The sequence below is a fragment of the Gossypium hirsutum genome, chromosome A09 (assembly GCF_007990345.1).
Source record: "Gossypium hirsutum isolate 1008001.06 chromosome A09, Gossypium_hirsutum_v2.1, whole genome shotgun sequence".
Taxonomy (NCBI): Eukaryota; Viridiplantae; Streptophyta; class Magnoliopsida; order Malvales; family Malvaceae; genus Gossypium; species Gossypium hirsutum.
The window spans coordinates 83,560,005-83,576,783 of NC_053432.1; the positions used below are offsets into that span (position 1 = coordinate 83,560,005).

At 30.0% G+C, this 16,779-nt stretch overlaps 4 protein-coding genes across 4 annotated transcripts; 1 reads left to right on the plus strand and 3 right to left on the minus strand.

Moving 5' to 3' along the window:
• The first annotated feature begins 407 nt into the window (after positions 1-407).
• LOC121206375 (uncharacterized) lies at positions 408-1,599 on the plus strand. Its single transcript, XM_041077276.1, has one exon. The coding sequence runs from the start codon at positions 989-991 to the stop codon at positions 1,412-1,414; it is 426 nt and encodes a 141-aa protein (XP_040933210.1). The 5' UTR covers positions 408-988; the 3' UTR covers positions 1,415-1,599.
• A 1,153-nt stretch (positions 1,600-2,752) lies between these two features.
• On the minus strand, positions 2,753-5,199 carry LOC121206377 (peroxisomal membrane protein PMP22). The gene is made up of 7 exons (XM_041077277.1): positions 4,917-5,199; positions 4,678-4,776; positions 4,459-4,560; positions 4,051-4,126; positions 3,707-3,777; positions 3,533-3,618; positions 2,753-2,978 (listed from the first exon to the last, which is right to left on the minus strand). The coding sequence occupies exons 1-7, from the start codon at positions 4,986-4,988 to the stop codon at positions 2,924-2,926; spliced, it is 561 nt and encodes a 186-aa protein (XP_040933211.1). The 5' UTR covers positions 4,989-5,199; the 3' UTR covers positions 2,753-2,923.
• A 2,081-nt stretch (positions 5,200-7,280) lies between these two features.
• LOC107929127 (cell number regulator 2) lies at positions 7,281-9,686 on the minus strand. Its single transcript, XM_016860477.2, has 4 exons — positions 9,594-9,686; positions 9,416-9,487; positions 8,317-8,526; positions 7,281-7,582 (listed from the first exon to the last, which is right to left on the minus strand). Exons 1-4 carry the CDS (start codon positions 9,667-9,669, stop codon positions 7,527-7,529), a joined length of 414 nt encoding a protein of 137 aa, XP_016715966.2. The 5' UTR covers positions 9,670-9,686; the 3' UTR covers positions 7,281-7,526.
• A 1,622-nt stretch (positions 9,687-11,308) lies between these two features.
• Positions 11,309-16,227, minus strand: LOC107929126 (long-chain-alcohol oxidase FAO1). The gene is made up of 3 exons (XM_016860476.2): positions 15,893-16,227; positions 13,887-14,159; positions 11,309-13,103 (listed from the first exon to the last, which is right to left on the minus strand). The coding sequence occupies exons 1-3, from the start codon at positions 16,133-16,135 to the stop codon at positions 11,373-11,375; spliced, it is 2,247 nt and encodes a 748-aa protein (XP_016715965.2). The 5' UTR covers positions 16,136-16,227; the 3' UTR covers positions 11,309-11,372.
• Positions 16,228-16,779: the final 552 nt, after the last annotated feature.

Genomic DNA, 16,779 nt, shown 5'->3' on the forward strand with positions numbered 1-16,779 from the left:
TTAATTCCTATGCTTCTCAATTTTTTAAATTTTAATCTTGACTCGAATAATAGCAATCAAATTCATTATCTAAAATAAATGTGGCTTTTCTTTGAATATTATGTAAGAAGAGTAAGCTAACATGACACTACGCATGTGATAATATATTTACTGCATAAAAATTTAGAAATAACAAAATTTAATTAAACATATTTAATATCCACTGTTTAGTTAAGATTAGAATTCTAAAATTTGAAAAAGTACAAGAATTAAAAATGATCAAATCAAAGTACATGAACGAAATTCATAATTTACATATAGTACAAGGATTACTAGCACAATTTAACCAAAAAGAAACAATCTTATTTGAAAGAAAGGCAGGTATTTCCGTCATTTCAGAAGCCCAATAATGGCATTGCCGTCATTTTCTCTAAAGCAAAGGATAGTTTCAAAAAAAACCCCAATCATATAATGTTTTTATTATTTTTGATCACTCATTTTGTTGTGGTATTTTCCTCTTGTTTTTCTCTCTTTTCTTTTTCCCTCTTTTCTTTCGCCTGCCTGTATTTTGCTGTTATTTTAGATTCTTCCACCGTTTTCCTCCGCCACCAGCCGGCGGCTCCACCGCTTTTCCGCCGTCCGTACACCCAGATTTTTAAAACTCTCTTTGGGTTAGCACCGCTTGTTTTTCATCTCCAAAATCTGTCCCTTTTCTTAAAATATGTTCTTTAAAAATTTTGATTTAATGAATTTGGCTTTTGTTATGAAAATGTATGTTTTCCAGTTTTTTTAATTTTATTGATAATTTTTTTAATTTTAACGTTGGGCATTTTGGCTAATTTGTCATTTTATCAATTTGTACGTTTCCGCTTGCTTATTGATAAAGTTGATTTGACAGTTCTACCCAAAAACGATAAGTGAAGAGGGTGAAAAATATCAATTTTCTCATTTAACGTTTTTGCCCTTACATTACGATGGTTTAACGGAATTAACCCTCTTCTGACGTGGCATGAAAATGAGTCATCACCCGCATAGTATTTTGACACCTGGGATCTCAAGAAAGCGTAAAGAGAGAGAACCTTTTTATTCATTTAAACCGTCAATGCCGGTTCAATCACCGGTTTATACCGGTCCTAAACCTCTACCCTCCTCTAATTGTTCTAACCAGCTTTTAGCTGGTTACATGGCGCATGAGTTCTTGACGAGAGGTACGTTGTTGGGTCAAAAATTCGATCCGGCTCGATCAGAGGCTGTTCCAGTAATCGGCTCACTGGCTGGACCGAGAAAACCGGTTGTTAAGCTGGAAACTGAACCGAGGAATCTTAAGAAAGAGAGCCAAAGTTATGCTGACGTGGCGAGAATTTTGAAGGACGATGGGACCCACATTCTGGGAATCGTTAACCCTACTCAACTTTCAAGGTGGATCAAGATGTGAAAAAGAAAAAGGAGATTCCCCAAAAAATTTGATATGACGTGGCGATATGTGATTGGATGAAAATTCATATCCACGTAATTGAAGTTTGTACTCTTATGCATCCGATTATCCCTATCTTTTTCGAGACTGATTGTGAGTTTTTCTTCTTGGGTAATGTTAGTTAATCTATGTTTTTTTCTCTTTAATTCGACGTAAGTGTTGTTTTGTTTTTATTTATATTAGATAATTGCACATTTATGAAAAATAAAATTATTTAAAATAATAAAGTTAAAGCTTTGAGAATAATAGTTTTCTAGGTTAGGGTTTATTATATAAGATTTTTATTATATAAAAATAACCTTCATAATCATATAATTTATCTTGTAAAAATAATTTTTATTATTTCTTAACTAAATTTACATATAATTGATTCGATATATCAACTTAATTAATATTTTTAAGAATAGTATTTAATTAAAACATCATAGCGATTTTTATATTAAGAGTTCGATTACTTATCACTCTCTCTACTAGAAAAAAGAGTAAATTAATTTTTGTACATTAGATTAAATAGCAAACTGGTCATTCTGTTAAAAATTTGATCCATTTTTACTGTTAAAAATTAGTCATATACATCAACATGAGGTATACACATAGTACGTCATGTGTCATGATTCGGTTATAGCAATACAAATGGGTATATTTTTTAGCATAAATAACTAAATTACTCGTTGATCCTCGTTTTTAAATAAAAAATAAAATACAATTTTTCTTTTAATACGAAATCTTTACTATACACTTGCTCAAAGGTTTGCATTGGCTTTGAAGTAATCTCTAGTTCATGTGCTTAGGTAAAGGTTGGTCCTTTTACTGTATAATACAGAATATGTAAATATTTTTTTTTGTGACTGATGAGAAAATAATTAATTTTATGAGTTGTATTTACTTAAAAAAGTAAATGATTTGATATTAGTTTAAATTATGGCTTGTATATCTAGTGAATTAACCTATTATAACTTAAAAAATTCACTTATAAAATCAAGTTATTCAGAATTTTTTAAGTGGGTCCTTGAATATGTCACACCTTTTAAAACCTTTATCATTTAAATTAATTTTGACATATTTTAATTAAATTTATTTGATAAAATTAACTAAAAAAATTAATTGATATAAAAAAATATTTTGAGTTACTTTTCAATTAAACAAACTGTTCAAACTAATCAAATTGATTGAGTAGATTATGGATTAGATTTTGAAAAGCTTCAAGCATTTTCATCTAAGTGATTAGAGCGGAAGCAAGAAAATTAACTTGACATCATTAAGAATCCGATGCTACAAAAATCTTGCGAATTTTCCACATCTCCGAACTAATACCTTCTTTTGATATATAAAAGAAAATGAAAATCAAATAGTCTAAAACAACCACATAATCAAAAGCCTATTTTAGAATCCAACAACAATGAAATCTTAAACACCCTTGCAAAGCTAAATCATAAGCAACCTCCAAACAAACAAGCTATAAGAGAAAGTCTACGCCGCCTTGATTGCAACTGATGATCTTGCTTTTAGGTTGAGGAAGATGGCCCTGAAATATTAGCAAGAAAAAACTTATATTATTCGGACTTTTCATTTCTTTTGACACATTCATACCAAGAAAATAAATATGAGATATGATTTTCGATAAAAGTATTATGGACACTCATGTACTAAGAGTCATACAGTATTGTGCCTTTTTTATTAAAAAATGAAAAAATTAGTCATTATAGGATAAATTAAAGAGCATACATGTTATTCTATTAAAAGTTACATCTATTTTTACCATTAAAAACTGCTGCAGCTGACAAAATAACAATGTGTATCTCAGGCTGATATACAAAAACTAGTTTTTAATAGTAGAAGTTGATGCTAGTTTGCTCTTTGGTATAACTTACAGAGATTAATTTGCCCATCCTTTTAATAAAGGAGACAAAATGCAATCCGACTCGTAATACAAGAGTCTATAATCTTCCAATTATACGGAAAACTTTCAAAAGAAAATTGCATATACTTGTGTCGGGGATACAAATACGTACCCGACATTAAGTTCCAAGGCAATAAACGGAAGAAAAATATGAGAGAATGAGGAAGAAAAGGGCTCACCAGCACGAGGCGACGAAACTGTGAAACAAAACCCGGAACTGCAGAGGCATGTACTGGTAGTTTATCCACCCAACTATAGGCCAAAACTGCAAGTCAAAAACATCAACATACTCGTATTAGATATATACCCGTATCTAACACTTATCTCAAATTTGAGTATCTATTCCCATATACCCTCCAAGCAGTCAACTGAACACTAGGGTAATCCTTTCTAACTTTACTCCTCACTAAACCCCATGGTCTTCCTGAAAAAAACAATAACATAATAAATATCATCAATTATTCGGATTTGAAATGTGTCACATATGTTTGGTTATATCTATGTTATTCGGATTTGGGGTCTCTTTTTCAATTTAATACCGTAAAGCATTTTGAACAATATCAAGTGTAAACGTAAGATATGGATATATTCGTTTGTTTTTTCAAAACCTTTTTTGTGTGTAATTAAGATTATATTCCCGTATTTATGTACAAATATGAATCAAGCACGAATCGATAATACGAAGGATGAAACATACCTTCAACCACTAATCCATAATACATCATGAAGAAAAAATTGTTCCAAGGTGAAGAAGTCATCTGTTCCAACAACACCTAAAGGAAAACAAAAAGGAATAATTCGAATTTTCCAAGAAAAATTAAACAGTAAAAAATGAAAATCCGGGAATTAGGTAATGAAGTGAAAGACAATATGAGCATCGTGTTTTTTTTGGTTAATATGACTTTTAGACCCTGAATTTGATAATCAAGTCCACTTTGATACCTATATTTTTTCTGGTCCACTTTGTAGGTGTATTTCGGTCTTGAACTTGGATGGACATAGTTGTTAAGTTGAAGTATCAAAGTGAACAAAAAAAAAATGCAAGCACTAAAATGGACTTAATTTCCAAGCTCAGGGACTAAAAGTTATATTAACCCTTTTTTACCTTCTTTGCAACAGTTTTACTTCCTTTCTTTCCCCTGAAAATGATATCCATCACTTTATGAAGGAAGTGTCCAAATGGTCCTGAATATGCAAATCCATAAAGCTGCAAAGGGAGAATTCAATTTCTGTTTCTTCATTTTCTTTTCCTCTCCCAATTTTCTTGGCATCCAAACATCAAACACATAGAGAGCAAAAAAGAAAAAAAAAGTCAACTCCATACCATGATGAGAACCAATCTTCTCAATTGAATCCTTTTCACCCCAGAAATCTTTTGAGCTATTAAATCACTACAACCAGCTAAACACCCAGCTGTAATTGCCTGCAAAATCACCCCCCAAAAAAATCAAATAAAAAAAATCAAGCAAACACCCATTGATCAAAATTGAAGCAAGAGTCTAATAAAGTAATCATTTTGAAAACATGGGTACTGATCAAAAAGAGATATTTTTTGTTATTTACCTTGGTTCTAAGAGGGTGAACTTGAAGTTGAATAAGGTATTTTCTCCAAGCTTCTTGGGCAATATCAGACATGGTGAAACAGAAAAATAAAAATAAAAATCTGCTTAAAAGGCTTTGTTTTTGTTAAGAATGTGACAAGAGAGGGTTTTTTAATGGAGTTTTTGGATTTGAGATTTTTTAGGACATGACAGAGTACGAGAATGGGAAGGGGAAGGGGAAGGGGAAGGGGAAGGGGATCTGTTATAAAAACGACAGCTTGGGAGGCATTAGTTGCTGGGTAGTTGCGTTTAAGTTACACATGCGATGGCTACCATTTTCTCTTTGGTCAAAGTCTTTCAAGCACGTGTTTTTTCTTGGTTAAATTTGGCTACTAGTCTATGTACTTTGTGAATGCTGTGGATTTAGTCCATGTACTTTTAATTTAATCAATTTTAGTTTTTTTACTTTTCAAATTGGTCAATTTTAGTCCATGCACTTTTTGAATTTTGAAATTTTAGTCCTAACTCGAATAGTAGCAGTTAAATATGTTTGGTTAAATTCTATTACTAGAATGTGTACGATTGTAGATTCAGTCTATATTTTTCAATTGGATCATTTTAAGTCCTTATTGAATTTTAAAATTTTAATATTAGCGCAAATAACAGTAATTAATCTATTAACAAGATTTTTAGTGAGTATTATGTGAAAATAATAAGTTACATATAATAATATATTTTTCGTAACAAATTTTGGAAATAACAAAAGTGAATTTAATTAATTTAATAACTATTATTTGGTGATAATTTAAACTTTAAAATTTGAAAAGTATAGAGACTAAAAGGTAACTAAATTAAAATATAAGGATTAAATTTATAAATTTTGTAAAACATAGGGACTAACAGCAGAGTTTAACTTTTTTTCATTGTTTAAAGTAACTTTTGGTCTCAATTTGCTTTAATTGTTTAAGAAAAAGGATTGTGAAAAATGGTGGCTTAGAAATGCACGACTAGGATTATATCGGTGGGGTTGAGAAATGTTTCCGTCTGACTAGAAAGATTAAATCGATTTTTGCGTCAATCGTTAGAAATCGATTGAATTGGAGGTAAAAATTGGTAGAATTTATTTTAAAATTTTTATGAATTTTTAAAAAATTATTTAATTAAAATTAAATTGAACGTGGAATTGAAAATCAATAATTTGATTGTTTTGACCATTAGTTTGATTTTCAAACCATGATGACTACATGTAAATTTGTACACGAGTTGTGTTGCCTATTCAAGTCTAAAGTAAATTTGTTCACTGGTTAGGTTACTCGTTTAAGTTTGAATATTTATTCAAAATATAAAAAAATTTAGACAAAAATAAATGTTTGAAAAATAGACTTAAATAAAAAAAATTGGAGTTGTTAAAAATATGGATCAAGTTTGAGCTTCAAATTCGAAGCCTAAGCCTATCATGTTTTTATATTAGCAAAATGCTAAGTTGTCTATATTTAAGATTTTAATAAAATAAAAAATTAAGGCATCAAATGTTAAATTAAAAATAATAAATTTTTTAAAGAAAAATTAATATAGGTAAACTTAAAATGAGTTTGGATTAATCATTGAGAAATATTAGTGGCTTAAGTAACATTTTAGATCCATATTTTGGGTCGAGTTAGATTTGGGCAAAATATCTATACTATTAATAAAAACCCTGAATGAGTTGGTGTCATAAATTAACCGGGTACCAATTCGGTTAAGAAATCATGAAAATATCCTTCCTTCCTTAATTAAAATGAGTCATATTATTCAAGGGTATTTTAACCTTTTTATTTTAAAATAACTGTAGTGCATTTAGTATTATTTATCTAGATGTATTTATGTGTTTAAATTTCGTTTTACTCATAAATTAATCTAATTTTTTATTTTAATATTGTACGTATTTCATGTGTTATTATGATTAATTAATTTCAAATCATACGTTTCATTATTTATTATTTATTATTGTTAAACACACATTTGTATTCTAAATCTATTATTTCCATATACATATACCTGTGATATAATTTCTAATAAAATATTACCATCGCATGTCAATGAACTCATCCAATATTTAAGAGGGAATAGACAAATATGTTAGATTCAATAGATTGGTTGTAGAAAAAAATATAATTAACTCGAAAAATATAATTAATATATTTTAAAAAGTAATATAAGTGAGCTTTAGGTCAATTAATTATAAATATTAATAAATTTAGTAAATATTTGAGGTCCATATTTTAGTATGAGTCGAGCTTAAACACCTATGTATGATATTAATATTACTGATGGATTCGATCCGATTCGACCCTGAACATCTTTAACCATATAATAGGAGTTTTAGCTTAAATTTAAAATCCAAATAAACTATACCTTTAAACGAGTGCTCTTTATTCATCGACTCAATAATCGCATATACATAATTAAAACAAAGACATACAACCAAAATAAAATTAAAAACTAAAAATATAAAATATAAAATTCTTCAACAGTCGAAGTGCTTGGCCTTAAAAGAGGTTACATTTATTCATCAAAAGATAAATATGATTTAATAATGATGTAAATATGTAATTAAGAAATTGATGTAATCTTCTTTGATAACTAGTGCTGATCATCTCTTCATTGTAGGAGGCATGCTTGGTGGAGCAGTTGCTGGTCCTTTCCAACCTGCAATATATACATTTGCATTAAGGTTGAATTTGGTTAAGTTTTTGAGATTTTACGATTTTCGATTTTCGATTTTGTATATTAATTTGGGGATTTGGATTTTTTAAAAATAAAATTAGTTTTTATTCTATAACTTTTTAGATATTTTTTAGTAAAGTTTTAAAGTTTTTTGAAAAATATTTTTAGATTAAAAATTTTAAGTTATTTTCACTATTTTAATATAAAATATTAATTTTTACATTACAAAAATTAAAATTATTTATAAATTTAATTTAATAAAAGGAAAATTTGGTTCATTTTGGATAATTGTGATTTTTAAACTGGTGTTCCATAAATCATCCAAACACATTTGTTAGACAATTTTTGATTTCTCGATTTTTCTTACCCGATCCTAGATTTGCTTGTCAAACAAATTTGATTACTAAATAATTTTACTTGTTAAGGCTCATTTCGGCCCAATTTGATAGGTTTGAGTATTATACCTATCAATCTAAAATTGAATTAACTTCAATTCAAAATAGATCCTAATTCAAAACTAATCTAAACTTAAAACAATTGGAACAAAAAACTCGAAAGAATTTAAACTTAAAACATTTTGACTCAAAATTTAATAATTTTAAAATTCAAACATGAAACGAAATGAACTAAACTCGAAACAATCTAATAATTTTAAAATATTCACCCTACCCATAGAGCATGTATTTATGAAATCAGGCAGAGAAAAAAATTCAAACCTTCGGAAGGATCAAAGCCTCTAGCTTTGAGCTCAGCATGTTCTTGACAAAGAGCACATGGTTCACAGCAAAAATGGACACAACAATCATGGCATGGCTCAGCTGGCAACCCGAATTTGGCTCTTAGTTTCTCTCTATAAACACACGACAGTAGGCATTGGCATGAAAACAACATCAATACACAATATATGCAACCTTGTTGCACGCAAGCTGTTTTTCAGACAAAACAAAAAAAAATTATGTATTAGACACACCATTAATGGCTGTTTGTCGAAGAGGTCGATGAGATATGATAATGGAATTTGTCGAGGAGAGGCCAATTTAAAAAAATCTTCAAAATGTTGTTTATTGGAAGTTGTATGACCTCTCAAATGGTTAGTATTGATTCTAGCTAGTCAAGGTTTTGTTTCCCAACTCTACAAAGAGTCTGAAACTATGTAAGAAGGTGGTGGATTCATCGAGCAAGAACGCCTTGTTAGAAAGAACTACCATCTACCAATGAGACAGAGCATACACGCTTGATAACTTGATCAAGTGGTAGCATAATTAGTGGTAAAAGTACCATGAAGGCCCTATATTAAGAGTTAGATTGTATTTTGCTTCTTATACTAAAAAAATGAGCAAATTAACCTTTTCTGTTAATAATTTCATCTACTTGTATTTATATAAAAAAACTGACATGACTAATGGAATAACTAGACAGTGATACGTAGTGTGCCGTATGTACCTCGTGTTGATGTACAAGGACTATTTTTTAACAATAAAAATAAATAAAAATTTTAATAGAAAAACTAATTTACTTTTTGATCTAATGAACAAGGACTAATTGACACTTATTTTAAGTAGAATGAGCAAAATATAATATAACTCTTAATATACGGGCTTCATCATTCTTTTATCTATACTTGCCCATTGTTGTATTTAAGGGGCAAGGATTTGAACATTACCGAGTGCGAATACTCGCATGATAGATGATGAATCCACCACTTCCTGGGACAACTTCAAGCAGTTAAGAAAAATATCAACCCAGTGAGAGTTGTATCAACTCCCAATAAAAAATATTTCAAAACTAATCGACCTCCCTCAATTATGTTCTTACTGCTTTGTCCTTGATCAACCATTTCAGCTATTTGGCCAAAGGTGACACATGGGAGACAGCATGTTATGCAGCCTGCATTTCGAGTTCAAAAGATAATAAAAATTTTTGAAAACCAAATCCGATTTTAATTTAATTCGTTTCATGCAATCGTATTTGAAAGATAAATATGTAAACTTACAGGTTCCGATATCGCCTCCGCAACCGCAAAGAGATGCCGACCACTTAGGTGGCTGAGGGCGGTGAAAGATGTTCATAATAATTTTCTCAAACGCCAAGAGACCAAATTAGGTGATTAACAATTTGATCCATGCATTGTAATTTGTAGCATATTGGAATTGGCATTTGGTGGATAAAAGAATTTAACAAAATTATCTACCGTCTCAAGCCTGCAATCATATAATATATATACACATAGTAATTATACTATTATTATTTATTATAGGCTAATAATATTATATAAAGACATTATTTTTGTAATAAGCTCTTAAATGGCCGGATATGTCTTTTTGGACTATCATTATGTTCTTGGTTTATATGGCCATAAAAGTAGTGCATTTTATTTGTTTAAGGAGAAAATTAGATTTTTTTTAAATTTATTTATTTTTACTGTTAAAACCTGACTTGATTGACGAAATAACCAAACAATTACACTGGTGTGAAACATGTACTTCATTCTGATATACAGTGATCAGTTTTTAATTGTAAAAATAGATGAAAATTTTAATAGAATGATCATTTTGTTTTTTATTTAACATACAATGACTAATTTACTCATTTTTTTAGTAGATGGGCAAAATGCAATGCTTCTACTACAAGGGTATTCATAGTACTTTTATCATCTATCGATTTAAATCTTGTTCATGGATATGATTGAATTAGAATTTATATAGAATTTAAAGTTTAGGGTTACTTGAACTAAAGTTGAGTGTAACGAGATTCAGATATGTGGTATGTGCTTAACATAAGGGTGAAGTTAAAAAAAATTGAGGTTAGAATTGGATTATTATTTTTTTAATGACACCAAATATAATTTTACCATTACCTTAACTTAAAATTTTACAAATTCTAAAAAAATTAAACTATAAGTTTTTTCATTTTTAAGAGACAGAATTAAATTATAAATTTAAACATTATATTGACCTAATTTTTTTATGTTAAAATTTTCAATTTTTTAAAGAGATTAAAAACAGATTTTCTTTTTCTTTAGGGGGGAAAGACTCCTGCTTGCCCAATGTAGCGTATTGGAAAAATTGGATTCAATTCGGTCAATTTTTTTTTAATTTTTCAAATTGCTCGTGATTCGTTTTGGTTTAATTCATTTCTCGATTTTTTTTCATATTAATTTTAATTTTATAATTTTATTTTGATAAAATAAATTTTATTTTATAACCATTTGACATATTTGGTAAAGTTTTAAGATTTCTTTTTGTAAATATATTTAAAAGTGATAAATTTTCACATAAACAAAATATAATCAATTTGTATATTTAATTTTATTTGTATCATCATGTATTTGGACAGTTTTTCGACGATCCCCGTTTCCGAATAATGCAGTTCGAATGTGAATGATTAAATCCAATTCAAAACACTATAATTTGGTTAAAATATATACTATAAATTCTTCTACTCTTTACAAATTTAGAATTTAGTCTTTATATATATATTTTTTAAAAATTTAATCTTTAAATTTTCAGGTTTTAAATTGAGGTTAAATTCTTAACCCTATTAAAACACATTTTGTTAAAAAATTTTGTGTGACATTTTGAAATTAAAGAAAAAAATATAACTAAGAGATAATGTTGTAATAAACCTAAATTTAACAAAATAATTTTAATATTATGAATAATTAGACATGAATTTTGAAATCTAATAGAGATATTAAATTCTTAAAAGTAAAAACAAAAGGATTAAATTCCAAATTTATGAAAAGTGTAAGTACTTATGACACATTTTAACCCTATAAGTTTTGTATTTTAGCTGCTATTCTCTTAGAGAGACAATAAGCAGTAGACATAACAGTAATCATAGGATTAACACCAATAGCAGTAGGCAACACACTTGCATCAAAAACGTACAATCCTTCAGCTTCCCAACTCTCCCCATTTTCATCAACACCCCCATCTTTTTCATTTCTCCCCATCTTACAACTCCCCATTTGGTGCGCTGTGGTGTGAACCATCCATTTGTCGCCCCCGAACAACGGTCCACCTACCGAGAAAACCGTGTCCAAAAACTCCTCCAGCTCCTCTTTGCTCACCCCTTTGCACTTCAACTTTTGCCCATCGCTACGATGAGTCCCGACCTCGACCGCACCGGCCGCAACCAAAACCCTCAACGACCGTCTCAACCCGGCTCGGAGATTCTCTCGGTCGGTCGCATCGAACTTGTACGTTACCCGTCCCCCCATATGAACTTCACCGGACCCTCTGTCTTTCACAATTGTTATCAAATGAGCGGTTCTTGAAAATTTTAACATCCTTTGTTTGAAGTCCAAACCGGATACCCAAGGGCATAGAGCAGTGTACTGTCCTGGTCCTAATGATGGTGTTTCAATAATGGCTTGTACATTGTTGTTTGGTCCCAACACTTTATGAACCGATGTGATGATCCCACCATCGACAGCTTTACCTTCGATGTCGGAATCGGAATCCGGGAAATAACCCCAAGACATTAAAACCGGGTGGAGCCGGAGATTTCGGCCGATGTTCGGGTTTTTAAGTCCGCTCGAATACATCAAAAGTGGCGTATGAAGTGCCCCACAAGCTGATATTGTTACTTTAGCTTCTATTTGTAGTTTCTTCGTAATGTTTTTGTTAAATGTTGTTGCAATAACGCCCGTACACTTCATCTTTCTCGTACTGATCATTGTCGTGTTTTGTTCCAACATGAATTTTTCTGCTTTGCAGGCTGTTAAAATGACGGTGCCATTGTTAACAGCATCCACTAACCATGTCTTGTCGGTCCCTTTCTTGTCCCCTCTTCTACAACCAAAGCCGCAAGATCCACAGTAATGGCGGCTGGAGGAATTTCGCGGCACTTTTTCGATATCAAAGCCGAGATTTTTACACCCTTTACAAAGAACTAGATTTTGAAACCCTTCTTCTTCACAGTCTTCTGTCACACCGATTCTCTCACAAACGATATCCATGGCGGAAACATATTCGTTGCTCCCAAAAACTGGGATTTTACACTCATCGGTCCATTCTTTAAGAACTGATTCCGGCGTTTTTATACAAGCTGACCAGTTAACCGCTGAGCCACCGCCTACGGTGGAGCCGGCGAGAATCGCGAATTGTCCATCGATACTCGGTAGGCTACCTCCTAATTCGTATAGTTTCTCCATTGAAGGACCTTCGAAAGGGGAATAATCTGCCGGGCCGAAATAGCTTCCTTTTTCTAAAACGACCACTTTCAGACCCGAACTAGCCAGCGTCGCCGCCGCGACCCCGCCACCGCACCCAGAACCGACTATTACTGCGTCGCATTTGATTTTGATGGCGTTTTTGTGGGGATATTGTGTAACTTGAAGGCCTTTCTCTGTTAGTAATTTGTGAAGATCAATGGAGTCTATTACATGCATTGTTTCAACAATTCCTTGTTGAAGAGGTCTTTCATTTGGAACATTTTCAACTTTGTCTATGTTATACCCAATAGCTTCCCATGCTGGGTTTTCACCATTTTCATCCACCTGAGGATCAAATTGTTACCTTTAGAACTTGATTTCACAATCTCCAATATGAGTGTCAGTTCGTATATTAAAAAACAAAGTCAGAAATATAATTTTATTTTTATATATATTTATTATTTTAATATTTTAAAAAGATTAATCTAAAATTCTTTATTTTTAAGACGTCAAAATTTATTTTTTTTCCATTAAATTAACTTATAATTTAAAAACTTCATCTAATCATTGAAGCTCGAAAAACTGACTCGAAATTGAGAGAGTTCAGAAAATGTTATGCTCAAAATAAATTAATTCCAATATTTAAGTCTCAACCTAACCCCACATTATTCATTTATATTTTATAATATATTACTTCTTTTCTCTTATATATATTAGGTAATTTATGTTATATAAAAATAATAAATAATTATATAAATATATTTCCAGCTATATTTTTAAATTACCCTCAACTACCCTCAGCTATATATATATATTAATAATTTAATATATACTTAATAATAAAATATATTTTATGTAATTAAATAATAAGATGCTAAATTTTAATTAGATTGTCCTCGTAAAATAAAGATAATAAAATACGCTACGTTATATACGAGCAGCCTAATCAACGGCACACCAATCGCATAAGGGTCTTAGCCTTCCAAAAAAATAATAAAATCATGATTTAATCCCTTTAAAAAATATAAAATTATAAAATAAATAAATGGTAAATTTGTATCTTTAACCCTTGATTGAAAATATTATTAGTGCCTGGGAATAGAATTTTTAAATCGAAAAAGTACTAACCCGTGAGAAGATGATGAAAAGAATGGCGACTTTGAAGTAGAGGAAAGCGACCCTAAAGGGAGTGAAGAAACGATGCTTAAACCAGGCTTGTAAAACTTGTTCCCTTTTGGCTAATGGCATGCTCGTGAAGCCATTAATGTACGGCCATTCCTTACCCCAACAATGGCTTCCGCAAAGCAACAAAGTTCCCACTTTTGTTGATAACAACAACAATACAACTCTCACTACCACCACACATTCAATGAATAATCTTTTCCACAACATCTCTGCTGCCTGTAAAATTAAACCAATAAATCTTGAAATTTATTCTCATTTTTTTCTTTTTTTATGTAAGCAATGAAATGAAAAAGAACAAGAAAATTTTAGGGGTAAAATCATAAAAATTATAAATTTCCAGGAATTAAAGTAAAAAATTTTAAACTTAAGTACCTTCGTTTTCCCACTTTAATATTTAAATTTTCATTCTCGTTTCAGTTTACTCCAAAAGAAAAAAAAATCAAATAATAATGTGGCACATGATAATGATAATGATAATTTTTTAGGTAAATTAGGATGAAATTAATAGTTTTAGGTGTCAAAATGAGAAAAAGAAAGTTTAGGTGTCAAATTGAAACAAAAAAAAAGTTCAAGGGCCAAATCATGGTATAAAGCAAAAATTTTAGTTTACCCCAAAAGAAGAAAAATGTTTTCAATAAGAAAGTGACACATGATGTTGATAATTTTGGGAGTAAAATGAGACAAAATTAATAGTTTAACTAATAAAATGAGACAAAAAAATTTAGACACCAAAGTGAAAAAAACCATGATATAAGACCAAAATTTTAGCTTACCCAAAAGAAAAAAGAAAGAGTTTTCAATAAGAACGTCATACACGACGAAAATTTTATTCTGAGGACTTAAAGTGAATTATGATTTGTTTTTAAAAGGGATCATAATACAATTTCACCGTATGAATAAGGAACAAAGAAGGATGGAAATGTCTTGATGAATAATTGTACTTGTAAGCTAGTTATGGTATTTTATACTTGAAATGATTAAATAAAATATTAAATTCGAAAACATAATTTTTTTATTAAAAAATATCATTTTTAATTCAGGTTTTAGACTCTAAAATTTAGTATAATTCAATCTCGCTATTCCTAACAAGGTGGAGCCAAAACAATTTTTTAAGACGTAATTAAATTATATATTTTTATAAGAGTTAAAAATGTAAATTTATTATTTTAATAGTTTATATCTTTTTTATTTTAAAAGATTAATTCAAAATTTTTATTATTTTGGAACGTTAAAGTGCAATTTTCCATACACAAACTTAGAACTTCATAAATTTTAAAGGTAAAAAAGAAATCTCATTTTAAGGGATACCAGAACCCCTACCTACCCCTTTGACACCGACCTCCTATTCCATTAAAATGCCAACATAAATTAAAAAAAAAATTCCTTCCTACACTTGTATGTTAGCATTATACATTGAAAATAAGTATATTTTAAAAAATATTTACGTAAGCATTTTAAACCAACTTTTTTTAGAATCGGTCTGATGAGTTTATGAAGTTTAATTGAATAAATTACTAATAAAATAGAAAAATATATATTTAGAGAGAGAAAAGAAAAACCAGTTCAACTACCGATTCAACAAATCTAATCCCTTATTCTATACCCATACCTCAATCAATTTTCAGTTCAACCAACTAATTCAATTCATTTCTGAAAACAGTGTTTTAAACCAAGATTTTCCGAACTGAACCGGTGATCAGACCGATCAGGTCACCGATTCATCGGTCTAGTCAATCCGATTAATTTATTTAATTCGACTAAATAAATCGATCGATTCTCAATATAATCGATTTGGTTCAAACAACCTTGTTTTAAACAAAATATAACTAAGGCATTAACTATTTGTACGATTGACATTACAAAAGTAGAGAGAGAAATTAAATCTCAAATTCAAGCATAGTTACAAGGACCACAACCAGAATTTAACCAAAAAAGCTTATCTTTTTTACCTCGTCCGGGAATGGGGATTGAGAAGCAGAAGTTTCCATGAAAGATCGAACAGCTTTGCTTATTGTCTGGTTTTCTCGTCTTTCAAAACAACAAGAAGAAGGTGGCAAAGAAGGGAACAAAGCTTCAGCTATGGCGGCCAGTGTGTTTACTTCAGCTGAAGAAAACCCATGATCATATTTCTTTCCTTCTATTTCCTCTATTTTCCCTCCTTTCATAAATCCCTTCCCTAATTTTCCTCCCATTTCTCTCCCAATTTTCTACTTTTGATAACACTAAATGATTTTTGCCTTCTCTTTGCAATCATTTATAAAATAGTGGAAAGTGGGAAATTTGGAGGATAGTCATTGGGATGTTTTAATTCCATTAAAAAAAAATAAGTTCAACCGTTTGAAAATGAAAGTTCCACTGTAATTGTAAATTAACCAAAAAAAAAAGTATGATTTAAAATTTTGGGTTTAATTCAGTTAATTCATATAATCATTAGGTAAATTATACTTAATATTACTAAACTATTAATAAGCTTACATTTTAGTTACTTAATTTCAAAAGGTTATAAAAATAATTACTAGACTATTTGAAAGTTTTCGTTGAAGTTATTGAACTATTAAAATTGATGTTGTATTTCCTTTTTTGTTTGCATTATTTGAACCAATCAAAAATTTTTATTCTCCTTCTCTATTACAATTCAGTTTTTTTCTCATAAAACATCTTTGAACGTCACGAATCTACGAACCAAAATTCAAACAACTTTCTTCTCCAATCTCCGATAGTGATCATCAAATCGAATTGGACCTAAGGTATGTTTTTCTACTTGTTGATGGACATTAATCCACCATGTCGATCGTCGAATCATCACTTGGAACTCACTAGCCAAGTTTCTTTAAAA

Coding starts and splice junctions, on each gene's coding strand:
- LOC121206375 (XM_041077276.1), top strand. CDS start 989: ATGAAAATGAGTCATCACCCGCATAGTATTTTGACACCTGGGATCTCA.
- LOC121206377 (XM_041077277.1), bottom strand. CDS start 4,988: ATGTCTGATATTGCCCAAGAAGCTTGGAGAAAATACCTTATTCAACTT. Junction 3,778..4,050: donor TTATGGATTAGTGGTTGAAG/GTATGTTTCATC, acceptor TGTTTTTTTCAG/GAAGACCATGGGGTTTAGTG. Junction 2,979..3,532: donor AGTTTCGTCGCCTCGTGCTG/GTGAGCCCTTTT, acceptor CTAATATTTCAG/GGCCATCTTCCTCAACCTAA.
- LOC107929127 (XM_016860477.2), bottom strand. CDS start 9,669: ATGAACATCTTTCACCGCCCTCAGCCACCTAAGTGGTCGGCATCTCTT. Junction 9,488..9,593: donor CGGAGGCGATATCGGAACCT/GTAAGTTTACAT, acceptor CTCGAAATGCAG/GCTGCATAACATGCTGTCTC. Junction 8,527..9,415: donor GGTTGATCAAGGACAAAGCA/GTAAGAACATAA, acceptor TCTGAAAAACAG/CTTGCGTGCAACAAGGTTGC.
- LOC107929126 (XM_016860476.2), bottom strand. CDS start 16,135: ATGGGAGGAAAATTAGGGAAGGGATTTATGAAAGGAGGGAAAATAGAG. Junction 14,160..15,892: donor AATCCCCATTCCCGGACGAG/GTAAAAAAGATA, acceptor TTAATTTTACAG/GCAGCAGAGATGTTGTGGAA. Junction 13,104..13,886: donor TTTTCATCATCTTCTCACGG/GTTAGTACTTTT, acceptor TTTGATCCTCAG/GTGGATGAAAATGGTGAAAA.